We start from the raw sequence: 14045 nt of genomic DNA on the forward strand, positions 1-14045 counted from the left end.
TATAAAAAGAAAAAATTGACAAAAATAAATAAACAAAAAAAATACCAGGTCTGATTAAACCGCAGGCAACAATTGCGCACACACCCAGCGTTTTAGAGTGCTTGAGTTAATACTAAGGCAAGTCTGACTGGGCTGTGTACTGTAGGCCTGGAGAGAGGCTTTCAACTCCCCTTAGCTTCTCCAGCCTACCCATGTTGGGTGGCAGGCAGCCTAGTGGTTAGAGTATTGGGCCAGTAACCAAAAGGTTGCAAGATCAAATCCCTGATCTGACAAGTTAAAAATCCAGTGTTCTGCCCCTAAACAAGGCAGTTAACCCACTGTTCCTAGACTGCCATTGTAAATAAGAGTTTGTTCTTAACTGAATTGCCTAGTTAAATAAAGGTTCAATAAAAAAAACATGTGAAACACTGTAGCATTGTATTACATCTGTAACCTAACAAGATGAGAGCTGCTGGGTTAGACCACTGCCTGAGTCTAGTGTTACTGATACACATGCATCAGGCCTGAGGATAACAGCTGAGGGAGGGATGTCTTTAACAGCTGGCTTTGGACACCTTTTTTTTAAAATTTATTTTATTTCACCTTTATTTAACCAGGTAGGCTAGTTGAGAACAAGTTCTCATTTACAACTGCGACCTGGCCAAGATAAAGCCAAGCAGTGCGACACAAACAACAGAGTTACACATGGAATAAACAAACATACAGTCAATAATACAATAGAGAAAGTCTATATACAGTGTGTGCAAATGAGGTAGGATAAGGGGGGTGAGGCAATAAATAGGCCATGGTGGCAAAATTATTACAGTATGGCAAATTAAACACTTGGGTGATAGATGTGCAGAAGATGAGTGTGCAAGTAGCGATGCTGGGGTGCAAAGGAGCAAAATAAATAACAATATGGTGATGAGGTAGTTGGATGGGCTATTTACAGATGCAGTGATCTGTGAGCTGCTCTGACAGCTGGTGCTTAAAGCTAGTGAGGGAGATATGAGTCTCCAGCTTCAGTGATTTTTGCAGTTTGTTCCAGTCATTGGCAGCAGAGAACTGGAAGGAAAGGAATGAGGAATTGGCTTTGGGGGTGACCAGTGAAATATACCTGCTGGAGCGTGTGCTACGGGTGGGTGTTGCTATGGTGACCAGTGAGCTGAGATAAGGCGGGGCTTTACCTAGCAACGACTTATAGATGACCTGGAGCCAGTGGGTTTGGTGACGGATATGAAGCGAGGGCCAGCCAACGAGTGCATACAGGTCGCAGTGGTGGGTAGTTTATGGGGATTCGGTGACAAAACGGATGGCACTGTGCCATGAGGGCATACTGGCACCTACAATGCCTTCAGAAAGTATTCACACCCCTTGGCTTTTTCCATTTTTGTTGTGTTATAGCCTGAATTTTAAAAGGATTCAATTGAGATTTTATGTCACTGGCCTACACACAAATTTCGTGATTTTGACTTAAATCGGCTTGAAAATCTATGGCAAGACTTGAAAATGGATGTCTAGCAATGATCAACAACCAACTTGACAGAGCTTGAAGATTGTTTTTAATAATAATGTGCAAATATTGTACAATCCAGGTGTGGAAAGCTCTTAGAAACTTACCCAGAAAAACTCACAGCTATAATCGATACCAAAGGTGATTCTAACAAGAATTGACCCAAGGGGATGAATACTTCATATGAATCCCAGTTGTATTTTTCATTTTTTAAATATTTTTTAAAATAAATTTTCTATTTTTTTCTTCCACTTTGACATTAGAGTATTTTGGGTAGATCGTTGACATAAAAAAAAGACAATTACATCTATTTTAAAATCCCACGTGGTAACACATCCAAACAAGGAATAAGTCAATGGGTGTGAATACTTTCTAAAGGCACTCTAGGTGACACAAGGACCTCTGGCCTCCACATTCCCTTGGACTCCTCCAGCCAGTTTGGAATTCTCAGTCAGAATGATAGCTTTCTGTACCATAGGCGCTCTGTGACCTGCACATTACCCATAAATCTCTCTGGTGTCCCATCAGCCCCCTCTTTCCACTGCTAGTCTCAGTGGCGCATGCTCCATACTCCATTCCTCTGTCGACAGCAGAATCAGACCATGAGGTTGAACCCCCCCCCCCTTAGTTTTTGACAACCTCTCAGCTTCTAAACCACAGAATGACTCCCCCGTCATCCCTGAGCCTCTTAACCCCACTGTCCTCCCTCTTCACTAACCACACACATCTGTCTGGAAGTCTATTCTGCTAGCTCCAGAAAACATTACAGAGTAAGGTTTTCTGAGACTGTGCTGTAATAACAGGTCTGTGTGCGCGCGTGGGCATGAGAGAATCGATGAGGAGACAGGAAAGAGACAGAGGCAGAGAAGAGCGAGCCAGCCCGCTGCAGTTTGGAACCAGACCTGACTAATGCTTATTGCTGAGGTACTGTACATATGGGACATTACTGGAAGCAGGTTGATGTTTATTGTCAGGAATCTTGCCCTGGAGGCAGAACTGAGCGGTTTCCGCTAGCTGGGCCAGCTGCAGTCAAAATTGGCTATATTGTACATAAAAAGACAAACATTTCCTTTTTGGTCATCATTTAAGGTTAGGGTTAAGCATTAGTGTTAGCAGTGTGGTTAAGGTTAGGGTTCATGTTAGGGTAAGGGTTAGGTTTAAAATCTGATTGTATGACTTTGTGGCTGTGCCAGCTAGTGACCACTCTGCAGTGCTGCATCCAGGGCAAGAGTCATGACAATAAACCTGCTTACTGGAGTGGAGCGTGAATATTATTATTCGGAGTGGTTCATTATTCCTGTGGGTGTTGGTGTTGTGTGCATCGTTGTTGCAGGGTGTATGTGTGTTGCTTTTTCAGAATGAGCCACTCATGTGCAAGACAGTCCCGGAGGACAGCCAGGGGTGAAAGCGAGGCAGCATGGCTTTTATATACAGGAGAGGAAGTGTTGCTTCAATGAGTGCTCAATTAACACATTTAAATGAAATGCATTCTGTTGTGCTGTTTTCATAAGCATAATCTCTTGTACTGTAAATCTGGGTCATTAAGAAGAATGCAATAGGAGAGAAGAGAAGACAAAGAGAGACACTTCTGTCCCTTGCCAATACATAACACCCTGGGGGGAGAGGAGGAGGTGACAATGACATAGTCCCGAGATGCAGCCGTGAGGGACACCAACGTCTGGAAATCAATCAGTGGTGAAAAACTGCTGCAGTCAGCAACCCCGCAGTGGAACAATGCCACACAGTCATTACCCCTCACACACATGCCTCCACACACACACACACACACACACACACACACACACACACACACACACACACACACACACACACACACACACACACACACACACACACACACACACACACATACACACACACACACACACACTCATTAACGGCTTTGGGTCTTGCTGCAAATATCATTGTGCGGTCGAGCATACACGGCGCATATTAAAAGCAAAACTAGATTGAGAAAAGCCAGTAAAGCCCTTGCAAATGGATGCAAACTTAGAGGGAATCTCACTGTGCCTGCAAACACACAAGCGGTTCCCTACCTCAGGAAAAACACTGAAATCTAATTAAGCATGCTAAGCAGTTGAGTGTGACTTGTTACTCACAGCTTTAGGCATTTAGGACAGCAGGTTCGTGCTCCTCCCATTCCCAGGTCAGCATTAAGAAGCAGGCATCACGCTGCATGAGGCTGAACCTGTCCTAGCTACTCCCAGGTTAGTCACGCTGCACACAGCATATCCAGAGTGAGGCACGCACAGTCACACAACATGCAGACACACAGCATCGACGCACACGCTCACTCTCACAAACTGTCTGCAGCCTTTTGGCGAAGGCAGCTCTGCCGAATGAAAGCGACGGAAGCGAGTAGCAGCAGAGAAAAGGCACGTTGTGCCTGGTAGAGAGAGGAGAACAATCACAGCGTTTGAGCCCCTCTGACCCTGCCTTGGCCCCCATATCTCTATTGGCCAGCCCGAGGAGATGAGAGAGACGTAGAGAGAGAGAGACCAGGCTAAGAGGAGGACGGCTCTTTGGACAGAGTGACCACAGAGCTACACACACATACACACCCATTAACCGTTTGGAAGCTGGGGGATGACATAATTACATGTTTAAGCGAGGGACATTACCCCTGACACACACCCTCAGGCCCAAAAGAGGAAAGATATTTCCTCAACGGGGCCATTTTAAACTGGTGCTTAATCAAGCAGAGCCTCCCTCCTCCTACTCCTGCTGTGTTTCGGGGGCCTGAGGGGAGTGAGAGCTCTTTGTCCTCCATCCATCACTTCCTCTCTTCCTCCCTCCCTCCCTCCGCCGACGCGTGCTAATGGCCCTGAAGACAGGCCAAGTGTTCCCTCGAACAATACACCTCCAGTCATCCTCCCATCCTCTCTCCCTCCGTCGATCGGACACCCCATCCATCAATCCAGTGGGACAGGAAGCAGGCCTGTGGCAGCCGAGGGCATGGAGAGGATTAACAGGGAGATTAGCCTGCTAGGGCCCTGTCTGCAGCGCCACATCAACTACCAGGCAGTGCCATACTGCACCACAGACCAGGCTTGGAGCCGGCTCTCTGCACAAGTCCTTACAACAGGACTTTCTCATTTAAGGAAGCCAATTAGCCAATTATTACGAGAAAGGAAAACTACTTGCATGTGAAAGCTGTTTGAAAGCATGACAGGGTCTTGTCCAGAATATCCACAGAGCCCAGAGCAGGACTGCAGGCAGCTTGGTGTCAAGGCTGTGGGTGCACCATGCTAGAACAGTCGTATTTCAGAGCGGAAGGACGCAATTGGCTTATTAATATGGAAAAGGAAAATGTAGCATACACGCAGTAGCATGCGGTCCAGTACAGATGTCAAGACTGCTGATCATTCAGAAGGAAGGGAATGTTGAGCTCCAGCTATTAGCAGCTGGGTTTCCACGGCAACACATATGTGCATATAAATATTTGGGTATCCAGATGGTGCTTTTGTGATGTGTATCCATGACCATCTTCACAGGAAGATGTGGCTCTGTGACTGTGTATGTGACTGTGTCTCTATGTTTCTGTCTCTGTGTGTGTGTGTGTGTGTGTGTGTGTGTGTGTGTGTGTGTGTGTGTGTGTGTGTGTGTGTGTGTGTGTGTGTGTGAGAGAGAGAGAGAGAGAGAGAGAGAGAAAGAGAGAGCGAGAGAGAGAGAGAGACTGGGCTGGTTCTTCTATCCTTGTGGGGACCTGAAATCCCAAAAAGTCCCTACAAGGATAGTAAAACAAGGAAAATTCTCCCTCGTGGAGACATTTCCCATATCCCCATGAGCACAAAGGCTGTTTTAAGCTTAGGGGTTAGGTTCAGGATTAGGGTAAGAATTAGGGTTAGAATTAGGGTTAGGTTTAGGGTTAGGAGTTAGGTTTAAGGTTTGGGTTAAGGTAAGAGTTAGGGAAAATGTGATTTTGAAATAATGTTGGGTCCCCACATCTGTGTGTCTTGGTTCGTGTGTGTGGGGGTGCTTGTGAGGCAAAAGGTCCCATCTGGACCCGGTTCTGCTTCAGAGCCATTGATCTCCAGTACATCTGAAAGCCCAACATGTACACACACAGTCCTCCATTTAGCCTGTCAGCCAATGCGTCTATCCCCTGTGATGTCTCCCCCCCCCCCCCCCACACACACACACACACACACACACACACACACACACACACACACACACACACACACACACACAGTGCCACCAATCTAGTGGGCCGTGAGGCTAAACCCAAGAGGAAAACAGAGCTTGACTTGGCCCTGCAAGAAAGAAGCATTTGATTTGAACGATCATCAGTGAGTACGACTAGTCTCCATCCAAACAAACCACTCACATCCGCCTTGAGGATCCACTCTAATAACAAGCAGTATCCTCCGAGTGAGGCCGTGTTCTGTGACCTGTCACTAAGACAAACTAAACCCCATGGCTTGGAGGGACACTTCAAAAGGACTGAGAGGTCCAGGGCCTGGCCTTTACTGACCACAGCTGCTCATCCGGACTGGATACATTTACTTCCAGCACTGACTTACAATTAAAGAAGGGGGAAAAGTTACAGTGTAAACTTCTGGAAAAGTTCATTATGGAATGAGGGCCGGGGTTGGATGGAAATCAGTTCTCTGTTCAGAGTTCATCTTTAGGACTACAGTAAAGCTTACTATAACATGTATTATGCTGATGATGATGCAAACCTCATGGCCCAAGTCAGCTCACTATTTGCTCTTCAGTGCAGAAGCCAATATACAACACGTGTATTATTCTCCACAGTAGAAGGCAGCGCCATTCCTCCTTATGAGTGACAATACATCCGCCTAGCCCAACAGGGACCCCACACATGGCCGCCTATCCTAACCTGGAAAGAGTGCCTCAGCCTGGGTATGAGCAGGCCCTGTGGGCCCCTGACAACCAGGACACTGATCCTATCCTGATCACACCCTACATGATTACTATGACCCAGCTATAGGACGAAGGAGGGAGGGAGGAAGGTTCGGGCTCCCGAGTAGCACAGGGGTCTAAGGCACTGCATCTCAGTGCTAGAGGTGTCACTACAGACACACTGGTTCAAATCCAGGCTGTATCACAACCGGCCGTGACTGGGAGTCCCATAGGGCGGTGCATAATTGGCCCAGTGTTGTGCGGGTTTGGCCGGTGTAGGCCGTCATTTTAAATAAGAATTTGTTCTTAACTGACTTGCCTAGTTAAATAAAGGTAAAAAAAATAAAAAATGTAAATGTATGCATTGGCGGGCATACCATATAGTCTGCTGCCGGATAAAAGAGCAAGGGGAGGGTAGGGGTGGGAAGCTCAGGGGATTTTACTTAGGAGAGATTTAACACAACTAAATCCAGTCATTGTGGAGTAACGTAATCAGTAATCACCCTGTAAACAGTTTTCAGCAAAGCCCTGTCCAATGTGGGTGACTTCTGATGACGCCTTCCCCGGTCTAAGTAACATTGGCTGGCTTGAGTGTGACAGGTGCCTTGGCACTTTGAGTCGCACACTAATCCACACCCTAAAGGCCACACTGATTACCTTATCCCAGTCATACAGGCTTACTGTCTTCACTACACTGTAACGGAAAACTGTAATTCATACAGTCATTTGGGATATTATCAACAGTAAAATACTCTGAAATCTTTTACTGCAGCATGCTGCAAATTATGGTGCATTGTGGGAAAACGTTGTGGGCTGGGAAATAATTGCTGCATTTCGAATGGTACTGTAATTCCACCCCACAGAATACAGTACAGTACCGTATCTTTGGAGCGCCAAAAACCTTTTGACCACTAGTGGGTTCATGGTATTGTTTCTGTCTCATTAACATATTCTGAAGTTTGCCTATATGTGCACCCGTGAGTGAGAATGCTGTACCAATTTAAGGCTTATGTTGTTATAGTGCACCATCAATTTGTATACGGGACAGATTGAAGTGGCAGAAAGTCTTAAAACTTAAATGGTTGAGCATTTTGCCATGTCCTTTCGTTCTGTTTTGCCCTGTAGTCACTGTTTGGAAGCCTTTGGAAGTGCAAGTGACGTAAAATACAAAATATTCATTAATATACTGTAATGTGTGAACACTTCGCCAAGCAGCCAACCTGCTTGACCAGAAACACACTGAAATACAAACCCCTCCCCTCAACGGATTTCATTCATTAATGAATTCATTTGATTACAGTAGCATACATTTTTTACAGTATAATAGAGTCAATTTTATGGTATTGTACTGTATGGCATTATAAGGTACATGCATTGATACCGTATTTATATTACAGTAAGTGTACTGTAATATGAAATACAGAATTTTAGTTGCCATTTAGCTGCCTGTCAAATTTACGGCAACCCCTTTACAGTGTACACACAGAATGGGGTGTCAACACATGCGGGATGTCTGGGGTTATGTCATGATATCCAGGTTAGTTAGAGAAGGGACGTGACTGCCAATGATCTTATATACGCATTCTCACACACACACAAATACTCCTAGGTAACACACACACACACACACACACACACACACACACACACACACACACACACACACACACACACACACACACACACACACACACACACACACACACACACACACACACACACACACACACAAACAAAGATGGCTGCTCCTTTGTGGGGCTTTGATCCTGAGGGTCACGGGGGTGAGAGGTGAAAGGTCAGTGAGAGGTCAGAGTTCAGAGAGGTACTTACGTTGCAGTTAGAGGACTGGTTTAGATTGGGACAGGATCCGTCAGTCCACTCTGCAGTGTCAGTACTGCTGGACTGTCGGCTGTGGCTCTCATACTCCTTCAGCTATAGGAGAACAAGAGTTTAGAGAGAAGGGAGGGCAGGGGACGATGGCCCACTCTCACTATAGAGACAGCTACCCCTCCACACACACAAACGAACACCAATACACAAACGTAGGACACCACACACACACACGCTCACGCTCGCACACGCACACACACACACACACACACACAAAGGTCACAAGACCATAGACACAAACATACACGGTCACAAGACAAAACAACTGTCCACAGAGTAGGGATGGGCATTTGAAATGATTTCACTATCCGAATAATATCATAGAAACAGTTTTGGAACTCTGGATAGGCGAAATACATGTGTTTTAAAGAAAACTCATATTTTTTCCCCCCAACTTCAATGGGGACTTGCTCTAACGATTCAGGAGAGGCAGCGCACTGCTTGTTGTTTCAGAACAGATGGGTGGGGGAGGGACGTGAGAGGAGCAGGGGCCGGTGTGTCTGACATGGAGGGAGAGAGAAAGTGGCCAAACCAACTAGACAAACTTGTTGCTCCGATAGGTTATCTACAACAGCATCATCTGATCTGGTAGTGTCTATCTTGAGATGATAAGAAGTAGAATCGATGTAAAGAAGCTAGCTAGCTACATCAGTCAAGCTAAGTCAGTTAGCCAGCTAGCTTGCATAGCAAGACAAATTAAGGCTATTTTGCTGCGCTCCCCATCCTTCTCTACAACAACTCCATTCATATTAAACAGCCTACCTGTTGGTTGATCACTGTAGCCTACTCCTCATTTAGCCAACTTAATTGCTACACATGGAGGAGCCCCTGACAGTAGTGCTGCTTTGATTGACCGACAATAACAAGCTACACTTGAGAAAAGTGTGTAGGTTACACATACTGCTTTTTTTACGGTGGGAACTAAAACTGTATAATGTCATGGTCTGTCCTGATACGCAGCAATGTTACAGATAATTACATTTGATTTTAGACAAAGCCTTTTCATTAATAGGGCCTATATTTCTTTCTTTCTAAAAATGAATACTCTGGCAATGAATCGAATACTAACGTCCATTTGGAAATTCAAATAACCGTGCCCATCCCTTACCACAGAGGCTGTTCATTGATTCCAGAACCTGATTGGTTTGTTTAAGTGTCAACCGCAGTGGAGGAGGGTAGAGGTCAGGCCAGCACCCAATAACACACCAGCGATACAGGAAGAGGTGGAGGAAAATCAATGTCTGCCTTGAAGAGAGACCTAGTTCTACATGACTGCAATCGCTTGAGTCATGCTCTCCTTTAAAAGGACCACAGAGTGGGAGAGGGAGGAAGTGAGGAGAGGAGGAAGAAGAGAGGAAGAGAACATGAAACAGGAGAGCAAATGAGAAAAGAAAGAGAGGAAGAGATGATAAGGAGTAGAAGAATATGACACACAAAAAGATGAGAAAGGAGAGGGGGAGTAGAAAGGAGAAAGAAGAGGAGACAAGATGGACGACTGAATGACCCTGCAGCCACCACATTCAACCAGAGAATAAATCCAGAATGCATCACTCTAACCACCACACCAGGGGGGGGGGGCTACAGATCTAACATGTCCAGCTACCCCTACAGAATGAACAGGATCCACACATAAACACTGTGAGCGACCCCCAGGCGCCCTTCTTGGACAGGGATTGGGATGACGTGGGTGTGTTTTGTAAAAGAAAAAGGGCAGTGCAGGGTTATAATGAAAGCACAGTGAATGGTTAGTAAGAGTAAGTCATTTTAGTAAAAGCTGGATATGGAGTTTGCGGGATGAAGCAGGAGAGGCGGTAGGCTTGGAGCCAGTCGAGACCACGTTGCAGTGAGGGAGCTGGGATCAGGCTGTGGGTGGGGTGGAGGTCCCCTCCAGGCCCTGTATGGGGGGGGGGGGTCTGTCTGTCTGCCCCAGGAGGAGCCTGGAGAGGAGAGGGGGGAATGGGTGTAGGGGGTACAGAGAAGAGGGTGGGTGAGGGGGTTCCTACCCGAGCTAAAGCCTCTTCAACAGTGATCATCTTCTCCTTCACCATCATCATCAGCTGGATGCGCTCTTCGTCACTCATGGTGATCTCACTGGCCACGTAGCCTATGTCCTCTCCTAGACGATCAGAGAATGAGGGGTCAATAAAACAGCTGGGGCATGACATAAAGTACTATGGAAATACATTAAAAACGGGACAACATGAGTCACTATTAGATAATAAGTATGATATTATAATTTCACTATGTAATTTCTAGGAAAATAACACGCTGTACTAAAAAGCGTAATCCTGCCATACCTTTCGAAGTCTGCCGCATGACTCCCTTCTGCGACGTCTTGCGAAAATTCTGCCAGAAGGATTTGTTCTTCTTCTTATTGTCCCATTTACCTACCAGGAACAGGGCGAGAGAGCTTCAGTCAGACAATGCTAGAACACACACTCAAAAGACACACACACCTCCTTAAGACGGACCCAGTGTTGACGGGTAATGGAAAATAGGCTCAATGTTTTTGAATGATTCCCTGATAAAAGACTGAAACACAATGGGACATACCATTTTCCCATCATTATAAACAGTGTACAGGAGTGTGTGTGTGTGTGTCTACACGTGTGTGCATGACTTCTCTATCCTCTGAGTCACCTGTCTGGGGATAGGCTCTGAAAGCGGGCAGCTGTACGGCTCCGGCAGGTGACATTTGTATGTAAGGGCTGAGGAGAGCTGTTTCTCCCTAAAGTCTTAAGATCACACACAGCCCTGTCTGTCGAGCTGGAATAAAAAAACCCAGCCACAACAAGCTGAAGGTCAGCATGACAATATCTAGTGTTTAACCCCACTGTTATTCTCTCTCTGGTTCTTTGATTCTCGCCCCTTTTTCCTCTCACTCGCTCTCTCACTACTCTGTTCTCTCTCACTCTCTCTCTCTCACTACTCTGTTCTCTCTCACTCTCTCTCACACTACTCTGTTCTCTCTCACTCTCTCTCACACTACTCTGTTCTCTCTCACTCTCTCTCTCTCTCACTACTCTGTTCTCTCTCACTCTCTCTCTCTCTCACTACTCTGTTCTTTCTCATTCTACTCTGTTCTCTCTCACTCTCTCACTACTCTGTTCTCTCTCTCTCACTACTCTGTTCTCTCTCACTACTAGGTTCTCTCTCACACTACTCTGTTATCTCTCACTCTCTCTCTCCCCTACTCTGTTCTCTCTCTCTCTCACTCTCTCTCTCCCTACTCTGTTCTCCCTCACTCTCTCTCACTCTCTCTCTCACTACTCTGTTCTCTCTCTCTCTCTCTCTCTCTCACTACTCTGTTCTCTCTCTCACTCTCACTCTCTCACTACTCTGTTCTCTCTCTCTCACTCTCTCTCTCACTACTCTGTTCTCTCACTCTCTCTCTCTCTCTCACCAGTCTGTTCTCTTTCTCTCTCACACTACTTGGTTTTCTCCCCTCTCTCAAGGCTGAGAGTTAGCCCCTGAGAAAAGGTTAACACACATAAAAGCAGTTGCAATTCACACACATACTGGCAAATAACGGCTGTAGCTTGCGGGGTTAGAGCCAAATATCAACGATTGAAATATCCCAACAGAACATAACGGGGTATGGTCAATGTATAAATCCAATTTTAGTTGATTTATTCACTCACTGAAATAGAATGGACTCCAACCCTGCTAGGAAGCTGGAAATAGTAAGAGAAAAAAGTTGTAAAAGTTGAATTGCTACTAACCTCCGTCTTCAGAGCTGGACTTCTGCAGAGACATCCTGGAAAGAACAGAGCAGACCGAGAGAAGAGAGAGAGAGAGAGGGTTAACGTCAGACAAATAGACCCTCCTCTCCTCTTAGCATCACACACCATCACTTCTCTAGCACCGGGGACTTCCAGTCAGTCCCGGCCTTCCCCCGTCCCTCTAAGAAAGAGCATATGCCGTTGTGTTGACGTGACGCTGCTGAGGTTTCTGTGTGTCTGTGGGTTTTTACTCGGGCTGCTGCTCAGTGTCTCCACCACTAGAGACCACTAGAGGACAATGGTGGAGCTCTATAGACACACACACACTGGCTGGCACCTGAGGAGCACAGGGCAGAGATATCCACAGAGGAGAGGAGATGAATAGGGGGAATGAGAGGAAAGGAGGATTGGGCGTTAAGAGGAAAGGAGTGGATGAGAGGAGAAGAAGGAGGAAATGGATGACAGGAAGGTGAGAAAAGAGTGAATGAAGAAGGGAAGAGGGAAGGAGAAGAGCAGACAGAGAGAAAACCACTGGGCAGACTAAGCCTGTTTGTGTTTCCACTTCCCTCCTCTGGATAGTCATGAGAGAGAGAGAGAGAGAGAGAGAGAGAGAGAGAGAGAGAGAGAGAGAGAGAGAGAGAGAGAGAGAGAGAGAGAGAGTTTTAGACAGCGTGGAAAGTTACTGGAGTGAGGAGGAGTAAGAATGCGAGAGTCTCGATTTTTGACAACTCGATTGTCACTGCACACGAGACATAAATATAAGACATAAGAACACGATAAAGTAAGTAAGCACACTGTATACAGGGTCAGTTCCAGTACCCCATTTACAATGTGCAGGGATCGATAGAGGTAGATATGTATAGGGGTAAGGTGACTCCGCATCAGAATTATACTGTTTGAATAAATCTTGATAATAAATAATTCATAAATAATTGTGAACCAAAAACTAACGTGACCAGATACATTTGTTTCACTGGTACCCTAGCGATCAACAAAGAATTGGTGTCACACTGGCAAGTCAAAGAGTCGCAAACGCAGTCTGTGGGACTAGGATATCTGTCAGTTCTCCCTGCTCTGTCTGAGTTGGTTAGAGACATGAATCATGCAGGGGGTGTCAAAGACGAGAGCGTGTCCAGTAGTAGAGGTTAAGTCTGTCTTTATCAGGCGTACAGTGGCCCACACGTACCCCTCCTGAAGCTTCTTACTGTAACCAGTGCCTGTAATCTGGTTCAGGTTATTCATCAACCTACCAGGGTGTTTACAAAAACACTACAGGAACAAGATCATCCACATGTATCAATCACATTTTTACTAATACTGTAGAACTTTGTTCTAAAGCTGTATCCGTACCCATGGGATGCAGTGATCACAATATAGTGGCTATATCCAGGAAATCCCAAGTTCCAACAGCTGGGCCTAAAATAGTATATAAGAGATCATACAAAATATTTTTCTGTGACTCTTATGTGGATGATGTTAAAAATATTTGTTGGTCTGATGTGATTAATGAGGAGCATCCAGATGCTGCACTTGATGAATTCATGAAATTGCTTCTTCCAATTATTGATGAACAGGCACCTGTTAAACACATCACACGCATGCACTCACGAACACATACACATACACACACACAAACACACTCGCTGATGCTTGCAGAGAGGTAGAGACAGGTGGTTGTCAGTTCAGTGAGTGAGGCACGTGTGGGTTTGTGGCAGAAACAAACCAAGTCCGACAGGTCTCCCCCTCTTCTGTGTATGTGTGTATGTGTGTATGTGTGTAGTAGAAGTGACAGCCTTCTGGGCTCTATAGGAAAGTTTAGCGATGTGTAAAGGTTGGCTGCCATGGCAACATAATGAGAAGCTAATTGAATGGAGGCCTGTACGCTTGCCCCCTCCACCCCATCCCCTCCTCTACCTCTCTATCCCCCTCTATCTCAGCGCTAGGCCCCAGTGTGCTAGCGAGGGCCCTAGCTAATGCTAACGGGACTTACTCAATAGAAGCTCTTTCTGCTGTAGCCTTGCCCTCTGCTCCATGCTCTATCAATTATTACA

At 45.9% G+C, this 14045-nt stretch overlaps 1 protein-coding gene across 5 annotated transcripts in view; it reads right to left on the minus strand.

Annotated features, from left to right (window-relative positions):
* Window positions 1-14045, minus strand: part of LOC115174445 (SAM and SH3 domain-containing protein 1) — a 322531-nt gene that overhangs the window by 42520 nt on the left and 265966 nt on the right. For 4 of the 5 annotated variants that reach the window (XM_029732958.1, XM_029732963.1, XM_029732961.1 and 1 more), the window contains exons 5-8: window positions 11995-12029; window positions 10570-10659; window positions 10276-10388; window positions 8213-8314 (exon numbers count right to left, since the gene is read on the minus strand). In XM_029732958.1, coding sequence (XP_029588818.1) covers window positions 8213-8314; window positions 10276-10388; window positions 10570-10659; window positions 11995-12029 — 340 coding nt within the window. The remainder of the gene's footprint in view (window positions 1-8212; window positions 8315-10275; window positions 10389-10569; window positions 10660-11994; window positions 12030-14045) is intronic. The other variant, XM_029732960.1, reaches the window with a different exon arrangement.

This window comes from Salmo trutta, chromosome 35, assembly GCF_901001165.1.
Source record: "Salmo trutta chromosome 35, fSalTru1.1, whole genome shotgun sequence".
NCBI classification, from domain to species: domain Eukaryota; kingdom Metazoa; phylum Chordata; class Actinopteri; order Salmoniformes; family Salmonidae; genus Salmo; species Salmo trutta.